The 13,244-nt window shown below is 48.3% G+C and overlaps 1 protein-coding gene across 1 annotated transcript; it reads left to right on the top strand.

Moving 5' to 3' along the window:
• Window positions 1-6,295: 6,295 nt before the first annotated feature.
• Window positions 6,296-10,002, top strand: LOC103645962 (hydroxycinnamoyltransferase 2). Its single transcript, XM_008670686.3, has 2 exons — window positions 6,296-6,820; window positions 8,840-10,002. The coding sequence occupies exons 1-2, from the start codon at window positions 6,401-6,403 to the stop codon at window positions 9,800-9,802; spliced, it is 1,383 nt and encodes a 460-aa protein (XP_008668908.1). The 5' UTR covers window positions 6,296-6,400; the 3' UTR covers window positions 9,803-10,002.
• The last annotated feature ends 3,242 nt before the right edge of the window (window positions 10,003-13,244 follow it).

Raw genomic sequence — 13,244 nt, 5'->3', positions numbered from 1 at the left:
CGTCTCAAGAATCCCTTTACGGTCTCTTGGGTTTGTGATTTTTCCTGCAGAAAGAACACCCAAGTGAAGCGAGAATAATCATCCACTATTACAAGACAATACTTACTCCCGCCGATGCTTATGTAAGCAATCGGGCCAAATAGATCCATGTGGAGTAGCTCAAGCGGCCTGTCGGTTGTCATGATGTTCTTGTGTGGATGATGGGCACCAACTTGCTTTCCCGCTTGGCATGCGCTACAAATCCTGTCTTTCTCAAAATGAACATTTGTTAGTCCTATAATGTGCTCTCCCTTTAGAAGCTTATGAAGATTCTTCATCCCAACATGGGCTAGTCGGCGGTGCCAGAGCCAACCCATGTTAGTCTTAGCAATTAAGCATGTGTCGAGTTCAGCTCTATCAAAATCTACTAAGTATAGCTGACCCTCTAACACACCCTTAAATGCTATTGAATCATCACTTCTTCTAAAGACAGTGACACCTACATCAGTAAAGAGACAGTTGTAGCCCATTTTGCATAATTGAGATACAGAAAGTAAATTGTAATCTAAAGAATCTACAAGAAAAACATTGGAGATAGAATGGTCAGGAGATATAGCAATTTTACCAAAACCCTTGACCAAACCTTGGTTTCCATCCCCGAATGTGATAGCTCGTTGGGGATCTTGGTTTTTCTCGTAGGAGGAGAACATCCTTTTCTCCCCTGTCATGTGGTTTGTGCACCCGCTATCGATGATTCAACTTGAGCCCCCGGATGCATAAACCTACAAAACAAGTTTAGTTCTTGACTTTAGGTACCCAAACGGTTTTGGGTCCTTTGGCATTAGAAACAAGAACTTTGGGTACCCAAACACAAGTCTTGGAGCCCTTGTGTTTGCCCCCGACAAACTTGGCAACTACTTTGCCGGATTTGTTAGTCAAAACATAAGATACATCAAAAGTTTTAAAAGAAAGACTATGTTCATTTGATGCACTGGGAGTTTTCTTCTTAGGCAACTTAGCACGGGTTGGTTGCCTAGAGCTAGATGTCTCACCCTTATACATAAAAGCATGGTTAGGGCCAGAGTGAGACTTCCTAGAGTGAATTCTCCTAATTTTGTCCTCGGGATAACCGGCAGGGTATAAAATGTAACCCTCGTTATCCTGAGGCATGGGAGCCTTGCCCTTAACAAAGTTAGACAATCTTTTAGGAGGGGCATTAAGTTTGACATTGTCTCCCCTTTGGAAGCCAATGCCATCCTTGATGCCAGGGCGTCTCCCATTATAAAGCATACTACGAGCAAATTTAAAATTTTCTTTCTCCAAGTTATGCTCGGCAATTTTTGCATCTAATTTAGCTATATGATCATTTTGTTGTTTAATTAAAGTCATGTGATCATGAATAGCATTAATATCAACATCTCTACATCTAGCACAAATAGAAACATGCTCAACACTAGATGTAGAGGGTTTGCAAGATTTTAACTCGATAACCTTAGCATGTAATATGTCATTCTTAGTTCTAAGGTCGGAAATAGTAGCATTGCAAATATCAAAGTCTCTAGCCTTAGCAAGTAATTTCTCATTTTCAACTTTAAGGCTAGCAAGTGAAACATTCAATTTTTCAATCCTAGCAAGTAAATCATCATTATTATCTCTAGGATTGGAAATTGAAACATTACAAACATGAGAATCAACCTTAGCTAATAAATTAGCATTTTCATTTCTAAGGTTGGCAATAGTGTCATGGCATGTGCTTAGCTCACTAGTTAATGTTTCACATTTTTCTACCTCTAGAGCATAAGCATTCTTAACCTTAACATGCTTTTTATTTTCCTTGATTAGGAAGTCCTCTTGGGAGTCCAAGAGATCATCCTTCTCATGGATGGCACTAATTAGCTCATTTAATTTCTCCTTTTGTTGCATGTTTAAGTTAGCAAAAAGAGTGTGCAAGTTATCCTCCTCATCACTAGCATTTTCATCACTAGAGGATTCATATCCAGTGGAGGATTTATATTTAACCTTCTTTTTGTCGTCCTTTGCCATGAGGCACTTGTGGCCGACGTTGAGGAAGAGGAGTCCCTTGGTGACGGCGATGTTGGCAGCGTCCTCGTCATCGGAGGAGTCGCTAGAGCTTTCGTCGGAGTCCCATTCCCGACAAACATGGGCATCGCCGCCCTTCTTCTTGTAGTATCTCTTCTTCTCCTTTCTTCTCCCCTTCTTGTCGTCGCCCCTGTCACTGTCACTAGATATGGGACATTTTGCAATAAAATGACCGGGCTTACCACATTTGTACCACACTTTCTTGGAGCGGGGTTTGTAGTCCTTCCCCTTCCTTTGTTTGAGGATTTGGCGGAAGCTCTTGATGACGAGCGCCATCTCCTCGTTATCGAGCTTTGAGGCGTCGATTGGTTGTCTACTCGATGTAGACACCTCCTTCTTCTCCTCCGTCGCCTTAAATGCGACCGGTTGTGCCGCGGATGTGGAGGGATCATCTAGCTCGTTGATCTTCTTCGAGCCCTTGATCATATACTCAAAGCTCACAAAATTCCCGATTACTTCCTCGGGAGTCATTAGTGTATATCTTGGGTTGCCACGAATTAATTGAACTTGAGTACGGTTAAGGAAAATAAGAGATCTTAGAATAACCTTAACCACCTCGTGATCATCCCATTTCTTGCTCCCGAGGTTGCGCACTTGGTTCACCAAGGTTTTGAGCCGGTTGTACATATCTTGTGGCTCCTCCCCTTGGCGAAGACGGAAGCGACCGAGCTCCCCCTCGATCGTTTCCCGCTTGGTGATCTTGGTGAGTTCATCACCCTCGTGCGCGGTCTTGAGTAGATCCCAAATCTCTTTCGCATTCTTCAACCCTTGCACCTTGTTGTATTCCTCTCTACTTAGAGAGGCGAGGAGTATGGTTGTGGCTTGGGAGTTGAAGTGCTCGATTTGGATCACCTCATCCTCATCATAGTCTTCATCCCCTACAGATGGTACCTGTGCACCAAACTCAACAACATCCCATATGCTTTTGTGGAGTGAGGTTAGATGAAATCGCATTAAATCACTCCACCTAGCGTAATCTTCACCATCAAATGTTGGTGGTTTGCCTAATGGGACGGAAAGTAAAGGTGTATGTTTAGAAATGCGAGGGTAGCGTAGGGGGATCTTACTATACTTCTTGCGCTCTTGGCGCTTAGAGGTGACGGATGCCGCATCGGAGCCGGAGGTGGAGGTTGACGAAGAATCGGTCTCGTAGTAGACCACTTTCCTCATCCTCTTTTTCTTGTCCCCACTCCGTTGCGGCTTGTGGGAGGAAGACTTCTCCTTCTTCTCTTTGTGCGAAGAAGATTTCTTCTCCTTCCCTTTGGAGGAGTCTTTCTTCTTCTCCTTCCCTTTGGAGGAGTCTTTCTTCTCCTTCCTCTTGGTGCGGGACTCTTCCGATGAAGTGCTCCTGTGGCTTGTAGTGGGCTTTTCGCCGGTCTCCATCTCCTTCTTGGCGTGATCTCCCGACATCACTTCGAGCGGTTAGGCTCTAATGAAGAACCGGGCTCTGATACCAATTGATAGTCGCCTAGAGGGGGGGTGAATAGGGCGAAACTGAAATTTACAAGTATAAACACAACTACAAGCCGGGTTAGCGTTAGAAATAAAGACGAGTCCACGAGAGAGGGTGCAAAACAAATTGCTAGCAAATGAAGAGTGTGACACGCGAATTTGTTTTACCGAGGTTCGGTTTTCGCAAACCTACTCCCCGTTGAGGAGGCCACAAAGGTCGGGTCTCTTTCAACCCTTCCCTCTCTCAAACGGTCCCTCGGACCGAGTGAGCTTCTCTTCTCAAATCAAAACTGGGAACAAAGCTTCCCCGCAAGGGCCACCACACAATTGGTGCCTCTTGCCTTGGTTACAATTGAGTTTTGATCACAAGAACAAGCGAGAAAGAAAAGAAGCAATCCAAGCGCAAGAGCTCAAAAGAACACGGCAAATCTCTCTCGCTAATCACTAAAGCCTCGTGTGGAATTAGAGAGGATTTGATCTCTTTGGCGTGTCTAGAATTGAATGCCTAGCTCTTGTAAATGGTTGAGAAGTGGAAAACTTGGATGCAATGAATGGTGGGGTGGTTGGGGTATTTATAGCCCCAACCACCAAACATGACCGTTGGTGGAGGCTGTCTGTCGTATGGTGCACCGGACAGTCCGGTGTACACCGGACATGTCCGGTGCGCGAGCCACGTCACCAAAGCCGTTGCAATTCGACCGTTGGAGTTCTGACTTCAGGGCCCGCCTTGATGTCCGGTGGCGCACCGGACATGTACTGTAGAGTGTCCGGTGCGCCAGTATGGGTGTGCCTGACGCCTGCGCGCTCTGGCGCGCATTAATTGCTGTTGCAGGCGACCGTTGGCGCGAAGTAGTCGTTGCCCCGTAGTTGCACCGGACAGTTCGGTGTACATCGGACATGTCCGGTGAATTATAGCGGAGCAACCGCTGCAAATTCCTGAGGCTGCCAAGTTCCGAAGCCGCGTCCTCTTGGAGCACCGGACACTGTCCGGTGTACACCGGACAGTCCGGTGAATTATAGCGCGCCGGCTCCAGGAAAATCCCGAGGTTGAAGAGTTCTGCGCGAAGTTCCCTGGTGCACCGGACACTGTCCGGTGCGCCACCGGACAGTCCGGTGCGCCAGACCAAGGAACCTTTCGGGATGCCTTTAGCTCTTTATTTTGAACCCAACTTTGGTCTTTTTAATTGGCTTGTTGTGAACCTTTGACACCTGTATAACTTATACACTACAGCAAACTAGTTAGTCCAATTGTTTGTGTTGGGCAATTCAACCACTAAAATTAATTAGGGACTAGGTGTAAGCCTAATTCCCTTTCAAAGACCATAAGAGAATATCAACAAATATCAAGTAAAGTTCAAGACTTGAAGAATGTGTAGCCACGACCGGCTAAGAACAGTGGACTGTCTGGTAGCACACCGAATAGTCTGGTGCCACATGGCGAACTGTTTGATGCACTAGGGAACAATAGCCCAATGGCTAGTTCCTGGTGGCACTGTGGAGGAGAGCCACCGAACTGTCCGGTGCAAAGTTGATACGCGACAACGATCACCTGCAATAGCCATATCCAACGGCTATGTGGCATCGTACAAGGCACCAGACTGTTCGGTGCCTACCACTGAATTGTCCGGTGTGCCGCAGAGAGCAGCAGCTTCTCTCCAACGGCTACTTTTGAGTTGAAGCCTATATATACTTCATCCAACCGGCCATTTGAAGATGTGGGAGCCTAAGTAACATACCCAAAAGCTCCATAGTGGAGGCGACGCGGAGCGACCGAGAGAAGCCGAAAGCGGAGCACCGATTGCACGTAGAGTTACCTATATATATGACGAAGAGAGGGGTCTCACCATCTATTTATAGGGTTTGAGTGGCGAAGAGAGGGGTCTCTTCATCTACACTAACAATCCATACTGATGGTACAAGTAGGCCTTTGTAGAAACATATATGGTCATTAAAAGTTGGTGATTTAGATTATCGAAAGACCAATAACATACATATATGATTGGTTGTCTGCTCTCATGGGTGTAACTGTATCTTCGAAGCATTAAAGCAATGTCTCTTTGTTGAAGTATGGTTTAGGGTGTGTACGTGGTTGAGGAGCGTACCCGCTCGTCTTGGCCTTGTGAATGCAGCTGCACGTACTTCAAGATTGCGTTTTCGTTTTTTTCTTATATTTTCTAATTAAAATTTTTAATTACCGAATTTTCTATTTATGTTTCTGACATTTTTTTAATAAAATTATATCACTTATGGTATAAAATATTTAAAATTTTATTTATGCACTCTTCTCTAGTACACACGTTCTAATGCAGACAACTAAACACGAGTTGTATTTGTCATGAATGTATTAATGTAAACAACAAAAAATAAGCCTATGCACAAACTTAGCCTCTACACACAGAGTCTAACCACCTTGCAGCAACTAAACTGAGGTAAAGACTAATATACAAGTAGATATTAGGTGCAAGCATGTAAGTACATTTTGATCCGTTAGATCTTATCAACGATATGTCATATTTAACACTTACACTGTTCCACCATTATTTAGTATAGCTTTATAAAATAAGTACTAACAATTTATAATTGTATCTACCGTTATATACAGATATAACGTATTAAAAAAATCTGCTTACACATTTGCACTTAGTACCTGCTTCACTGCTTGGATATCAGTCGTTATCACAAACGACCGAAGGCTATTAGCTAGTGCTGGGCTAGCAGCTACCTCTCCTATATAAATCCACTCGGTGCCATCTGCAGTTCGAACAAAAGCAAGTGCTCCCTTCTGACTTTCTCCCTCGCGCTCTCCCTGCTCTGTGCTCTCTACCCTGTCCCTCTCTGGGGCACACCGCACACACTCGTCGCTCGCAACATGGTCAAGCAGGAACGCGTCTCGACGGTGACCGTCGCGGCCGTCTCGACGGTGGCACCGGCGCTGCCCATGCAGGAGCACCGACTGCCGCTGTCGAACCTGGACCTCATCCTGCCGCCCATCGACGTCGGCGTCTTCTTCTGCTATGACGCGGACCCCGCGGGCGGCCGCAGCCACCAGCCGGTCGCCGCCGTCCTCAAGGCGGCGCTGGCCAAGACGCTGGTGGCGTACTACCCGCTGGCCGGGGAGGTGGTGGCCAACGCGGCGGGCGAGCCGGAGCTGCTGTGCAGCGGCCGCGGCGTGGACGTCGCGGAGGCGGCCGCCGACGGCACCGTGCTGCGGGACCTGCGCCTGGGCCTGCCGGACGAGAGCGTCGAGCCGCTCGTGCCCAAGAAGAAGGCCGGCGTCATGTCCGTGCAGGTTCCATCCATGGCATGCATATATATATACTCCGTATCCGTACCTTTCAACTACTACCTCTAGTAGAAAATTAAAATAAAATAAAATCATCAATAATATGCACACGGTTATCAATTATAGCAAGCCTGCACAAAACTACCAAAAAAATACTTGGAAAAATACAGTTCGACTGCGACGACTGGATTTGGGGAAGGTTGGTAACGAGGCATCATGGATTCATGTGGCAATACTACTATACTAGTATAGTTAAACGTTTACCTCAAAAACAAAATCTATACATTTACGTGCATCGTGTGTGTGTATAACTAAGACTATAGTAAGAATTTGAAACAAAATAGCTTGTATTGGACCGTCTGATGATGCCTGTGAAACGCTACGGGTGGCGTCTCACACGTTGACGTGCGCGAGAATTGCGCGTCCAAGTGTCTCCAGCAAAATGAAAGAACTCCACGGACGAGAAACGGACGTGACAAGAATGGACGTGCGCGGTTGTGCCAGGTTACCTACGTATACGATCACAGAATTTTATGGTTCGCCAACTCAAGACCCAAGGGGCAGGGTTCACCACACGTCAACTATATAAATAATAAGAAAAAAAAGAATGAAAGAGATGATCGTCGCTTAATGTTAGTCATGATTTGCCACCTCTAGGGCTCCAAATATACATTCTTTTAGGGCCTGTTTGGAAACTAGTTTATGAAAATTGATGTGTCTCTAAACATAATCATTTATGTTTCAGTTTATAAAAATTATATTCCAAGTTTCTTAAAAACCAAAAAGCTGACCTCTACTATCTAAAAGATACAAAAAAACAGTTTATTAAAAACTAAGTTGCAACCAATCAGGAGTTAAGATTAGCATTATGTCATGCCACCTCATTATGTGTCCGGTCTTTTGCATGCAAACGTTCTTTTCCTTTATGATGACTGCGACAGTGTGTGGCCTTTTCTAGTTTGCATTTGGTACGTAGGCCACTATCACCATGTCCCATCAACCAATCCTACCAGCCTTTAAATATTTGCACACAATTAAAACTTATTTACATGGATATGCACATATTATTTCCTTTCTAGTATAATGGTTTTGCTGCTGCATATTAACACTATTGTAGATCTCTATGCTTAGTTGTACCTAGGGGTAATAATAGTCTCTAAATATTAATTACACTATAAATTTAAGAAAATACCGAATTAGGATCTGACTCTATTTTTATTAATTTTTGAACTAAAAATAATTTAGTAGCCTACTCCCTCTGTCCTAAAAAGGATATAGTTTGACTTTTTTGAGATCAAGTTTTACCGATTTGTCTTATTTAAAATATTTATGAAAATATAGAAAATTTTACTTTATAGTTAAAGTAAATGGTATGATAAACTATATCATAATAAAAATAAACGATAAATATGATTTTTTTTTGAATAAAACGAGCTGGCCGAACTTGATCTCAGAAAAGTCAAACATAATTATGAGAAAATTTAAGCATTTAGATCGCTATGTGTGGGTCGTGTCTAGGTCTCAAGTCAATTCCATGGGTCGGTCTAGCATAAGACCCATAGAAGTCCGTTAAACATAAACTTAGTATTTGACTAAGGTCCGTCAAAACTTACAGGACCGAATAGCTTCAACAGGCCTTCGAGAATCGGTAACTAGACAGAGAATCGAGAGCTTTAACAAGCCTTATATATTTGATCGTAAACAAAACTCATAATAACGTACATCGGTACATGCGCTTTAGTCTTGATTAAATTATGGGTTCGCTACCGCAGATTGGTGGCGTGGTTTGTTGTTTTTGGTTTCGAGCGATCAAGCAAACTTTTCAAAAAAAACATACAAATTCAATTTATTCATAATTGAGGTATTCAGCTTCTGATCTGAACGGAAAGATGCAGGTGACTACTAACTTCTCACCAACTGTTGCAAACTACACACAGCGCGGCGCTATACTTGTACAAGCACTGGCTATAATTATGACATCATCATTCATCACTGTAATTCGATCTAGCACATGCACGCACGCAGGTGACCAAGTTCAAGTGCGGCGGCGCCGTGGTTGGGTGCACCTTCGACCACCGCGTGTGCGACGCCTACTCGTTCAACATGTTCCTCGTCGCGTGGGCCGCAGCCGCCAGCGGCAGCTCAGCGCCTCCGGCCCCGTGCTTCCACCGCTCGTTCCTCGCGCCGCGTGAACCAGCTGCGGCACCGCTCCGCACCGCCGGCAGCCTCGCGGACCGCCTCTTCGTCCCCGTGAGCCGCGCGCCGGCCTTGCCGGACACAGCCACCGCCAACCGCATCTACCGCGTGTCCGCCGCCGACGTCGCGGCGCTTCAAGCCTCGGCGGGGGCCGGGCGCACGAAGCTGGAGGCGTTCACGGCCCACCTGTGGGGGCTCCACGCCAAGGCCGCAGCGGCCTCGCGGCGCCAGCAGCCGCGTTCGTGCTGCATGGGCGTGGTGGTGGACGGGCGCAGTCGCCTCCGCCGCGACGGCGCCATGGGGGCCTACTTCGGCAACGTGCTGACCATCCCCTACGGCGTCATGGGCACCGGCGCCCTGGGCGAAATGGCGCTCGCGGACGTGGCCGGCGACGTGCACCGGTGGGTGGCGGAGGCCGCGACCGGCGAGCACTTCCGCGAGCTCGTCGACTGGGTGGAGGCGCAGCGGCCGGAGCCCACGGTGGCGAGAGCGTACCTGGGCCGCGGCCACGGCGGCGAGGACGCGATGGCCTGCGTGGTGTCGTCGGGGATGCGGCTTCCCCTCGGCGAGGTGGACTTCGGGTGGGGCCGGCCGGCGTTCGCGTCGTATCAGTTCCCCTGGCCCGGCGGCGCCGGGTACGTGATGCCGATGCCGAGCGCGCGCGGGGACGGTGACTGGGTGGTGTACGTGCACGCGGCGCTGGAGGTGGTGGAGGTGATGGAGGCGGAGCCGACGGTGTTCAGAGCGCTGGAGAGTAGCTACGTGTTCGATCGATCGGGTGAGTTGAATTAAGCGCGCGCCTGGTCGGCTGCTGCTGGAACGTGATGGCGCCATCGTGACATCATCGTCCGTGCATATATCGTGTGTGTGTACGTGTCTGATTCGTGGTTTACCTTGTGTTGTGGGTTCCATCCATGTTATCGTGCACGTGTGTGCCGTGTAACACGTACGAAATACTACCGATATACCCATACTGATACATAGTTTCTGTATATCGTGCAAAATGAACCGATCTGTATACGTTTGCTTTGCCACAATGGAAAGTGGGAAGGGGACGTACCGTCTACGGTCTACCGTGCACGGCATCACAGTCACAGGCCAGTGCAGACGTCTGGCATGGAGTGGTGCCCTGCACGGCTGCACCACGGTTTTTCTTGGCAGGCACGACGTCTGGCATGGAGTGGTGCCCTGGCTGATCGTTTCCCTGCTATGCACAGGCACTGCAGACGGGATGGCCATTGGCCAGCCAGCCAGACCATCAGGGAGATCATGCAAGGCGAGGCGCTCAGCCCAACTTTTTTGCAAATTGGCCTTTTTCCGGTTTTTTTCCCACATTTATGCCCCTGGCAGTTTCATTTCAAAAAATGGACCCTTAGCTCGGCGCCGTCATCATTGGCGCCGACCTTCTGTGTGCCGGCGCCAATCTTATTGGCGCCTGTCTGCCTGACGGGGATGCCTCGCTGGACGTGACGTGGCAGGGGGTCGGCGCCATAGATCTTGGCGCCGACCCCCCTGGCGGCGGCAGTACACGTGTCAGGGGGTCGGCGCCATAGATCTTGGCGCCGACCCCCTATATTCAACATAATTCAAACCCTAATTTTGACCCGCGCCCAGGGACTTTTCGCCAGCCGCCGCGCCGCCTTGTTCGCCCCCCGCCGCCATAGCCGACGCCGCCCGGCGCCCTCCCACCGCGCCACTGCCGCCCGCGACGCCCCGGCCGCGCCTCCCCGCCACCGGCCTGCCCGCCCGCGCCGCCCCGCCACCGGACGGCCACGCCCGCGCCGCGCCGCCACCGGCCGGCCACGCCCGCGCCGCCCCGACCCCGGACGGCCACGCCCGCGCCGCGCCGCCCCCGGACGGCCACGCCCGAGCCGCCCCTGCCCGCGCCGGCCCGCCCCGCAAGCTCCACCGCGCCGCCCAAGAAGCGCCGCCGCCAACGCCCGTCCCACGGCCGCGCCCCGTTCCGGCCAACCCCGCGAAGCCCAGTTCCCTCCCGGCGCCCCGCCCCCGGCCGTCGACACACTGCCCCGCTCCTCGCCCGCGTCGTCGTCGTCCATCCCCGACCCCGACCCCGACCGTCAAGGTAAATTTTATATGGTTTTTGTTATTATGTAAGCATTTTGTATTAATTATGTTAGATTGTTGTGCTATAATTTGTTGTTTTTTGAATGTGATGAATGTTAGTTATTGTGATAAATGCTAATTTGATTGAATATTATGAATGTGAGTCAAATGTGCATGTTTTTTATCCTCCCCGTGCAGGGGAGGTGCTGTCAAAATTTGCAATTATTATATATGAGTATTTTATAAGGTGGTTAGTATATTAGTGGGTGGTGGTTATATTTAAACTTATTTAGGTACTAATTAGTGGTTTGTGGTTAGGTAATAACCATCCACAGTTTATATTGAATTTTTAATTGGTGTTTCAAATAGATGGACAATTTTTTGAGCTTGTATCATGGAGGCAATGTGGAACAAGATCCGTATGGAAATGCCAAGTTCATTGACATGCGACACGTGCCGGTACTATTCGATGGTAGACCCTCCTTGAGAGATGTGTTTACAAAGGCTAAACAAAAGTTAGGTTACCATGAAGCTGATGACATTGCGGTTGACGGAGTGCTTAATATCGGTCATCCACCAAATGTCATAAGACGAGTCATCCCAATTGATTGTCAACTGGATTGGGATAATTATATTACTTCTGCTATGAAGACCCATTTGCAACTCATGGAGGTTGTGGTGCGTCCGGTTGTAGTAGACCGTCCCCCTGAAGACTTTGATCGTGCTATCGATGACGTGCCAACTGTTCCTGATGCTCAATCTGGCCCCAATTTGATCCCATTAAGTCAGCCAGGAGATGGTCTGCAGACAGATTTAGCTGCGTGTATCCCTTTGGCACAAACCAATTGCAGTAAGTCTTATTGGCATTACATCTTCATTTTGGACCATGAGCACTTTGCTCATTCCATTTGACGTGGGACTGATCATCTTGTACATGTTGCAGGAGGGACTCCTACTCTTGTGGTTGATCCTCAAACTGAGGCACGTGGCTGCTTCGGTGATGGTTTTATTGCCTCCAACAGTCCTGAGTTTAGGAATGAAGAGGAGCCATATGCCTTTGCTATGGCTGCCGATTCAGATGATGATCGCCCGGTTGGTGAACTCACAGAGAGTGACATTGAGATGTTGCAACGTGTTTTTCCAGACGGTCGGGATCCTAGAGTGCATGAGTTCAGCGATCTTAGTCTTTCTCATCAGGCAAATGCAGAGGGCAGGGATGATGAGCTGCTTGACGCTCCTGAGGCCGGTCCTAGCATGATGATTGAAAAGGGTAGGGTCTTCAAGGACCTAACTGCCTTGAAGAGGTGGTTGCAGCATTATGCAGTCTTACGTAAGAGGCCGTATAGAGTACTTCATTCGTACGAGAAACGTCGTTACACGGTTGTATGCGACAAGGATAACTGTTCATGGAGGGTTTGTGCTAGGATACAAAAGATCACCGCAAAGTGGAAGATAACAAAAGTAGTGGGGCCACACACATGTGCTGAACATGAGTTAACGATGAAACATCGCCAATTGACATCAACCCTCATCGGGAAGCGACTTATGGGAATACTGCAGTCGGAACCAAATATGAAGGTTAGGACAATCATGAGGATCGTGGAGAATGTGTTTGATGGGTACAAGATAACATATGGTAAAGCTTGGAGGGCTAAGCAGTGTGCGTGGAAGATGATATATGGGGACTGGGAGTCTGGGTACGAGCAGCTACCTGTTCTTTTAAATGCAATGAAGGCGGTCAATCCAGGCATGCATTATGAGTACATCCCTAAACCAAATGCATGGATTGATGGGAGACAGATATTCTTCCGTGCGTTCTGGTGCTTTCCCCAGTGTGTGGATGCCTTCCGGCATTGTCGTCCTGTCTTTTCAATTGACGGCACGTTTCTTCTCGGCAAGTACCAGGGCACTCTTCTAATTGCCATATCCGTTGATGCAAACAACAAGCTAGTTCCCCTAGCATTTGCTCTGGTTGAGAAAGAGAACAAAGACAGTTGGGGCTGGTTCCTGCGATTGGTCCGGATACATGTGGTTGGCCCAGGACGGGAAGTTGGTGTAATATCAGATCGGCACCAGGGAATACTCAACGCGGTCCGTGAGCAGATCGATGGGTACCCTCCTTTGCATCACAGGTGGTGTACTCGACACCTTGCTGAGAATCTTCTGCGTA

Source organism: Zea mays, chromosome 2 (assembly GCF_902167145.1).
Source record: "Zea mays cultivar B73 chromosome 2, Zm-B73-REFERENCE-NAM-5.0, whole genome shotgun sequence".
NCBI classification, from domain to species: Eukaryota; Viridiplantae; Streptophyta; class Magnoliopsida; order Poales; family Poaceae; genus Zea; species Zea mays.
The sequence above is the reverse complement of the archived record's forward strand: the minus strand, read 5'-3'. Positions and strand labels throughout refer to the sequence as shown.

Excerpts from the sequence above, each read along its gene's own strand:
- LOC103645962 (XM_008670686.3), top strand. The coding sequence starts at position 6,401 with ATGGTCAAGCAGGAACGCGTCTCGACGGTGACCGTCGCGGCCGTCTCG. Across the intron at positions 6,821-8,839 it reads CCGGCGTCATGTCCGTGCAG|GTGACCAAGTTCAAGTGCGG; the intron begins GTTCCATCCATG and ends GCACGCACGCAG.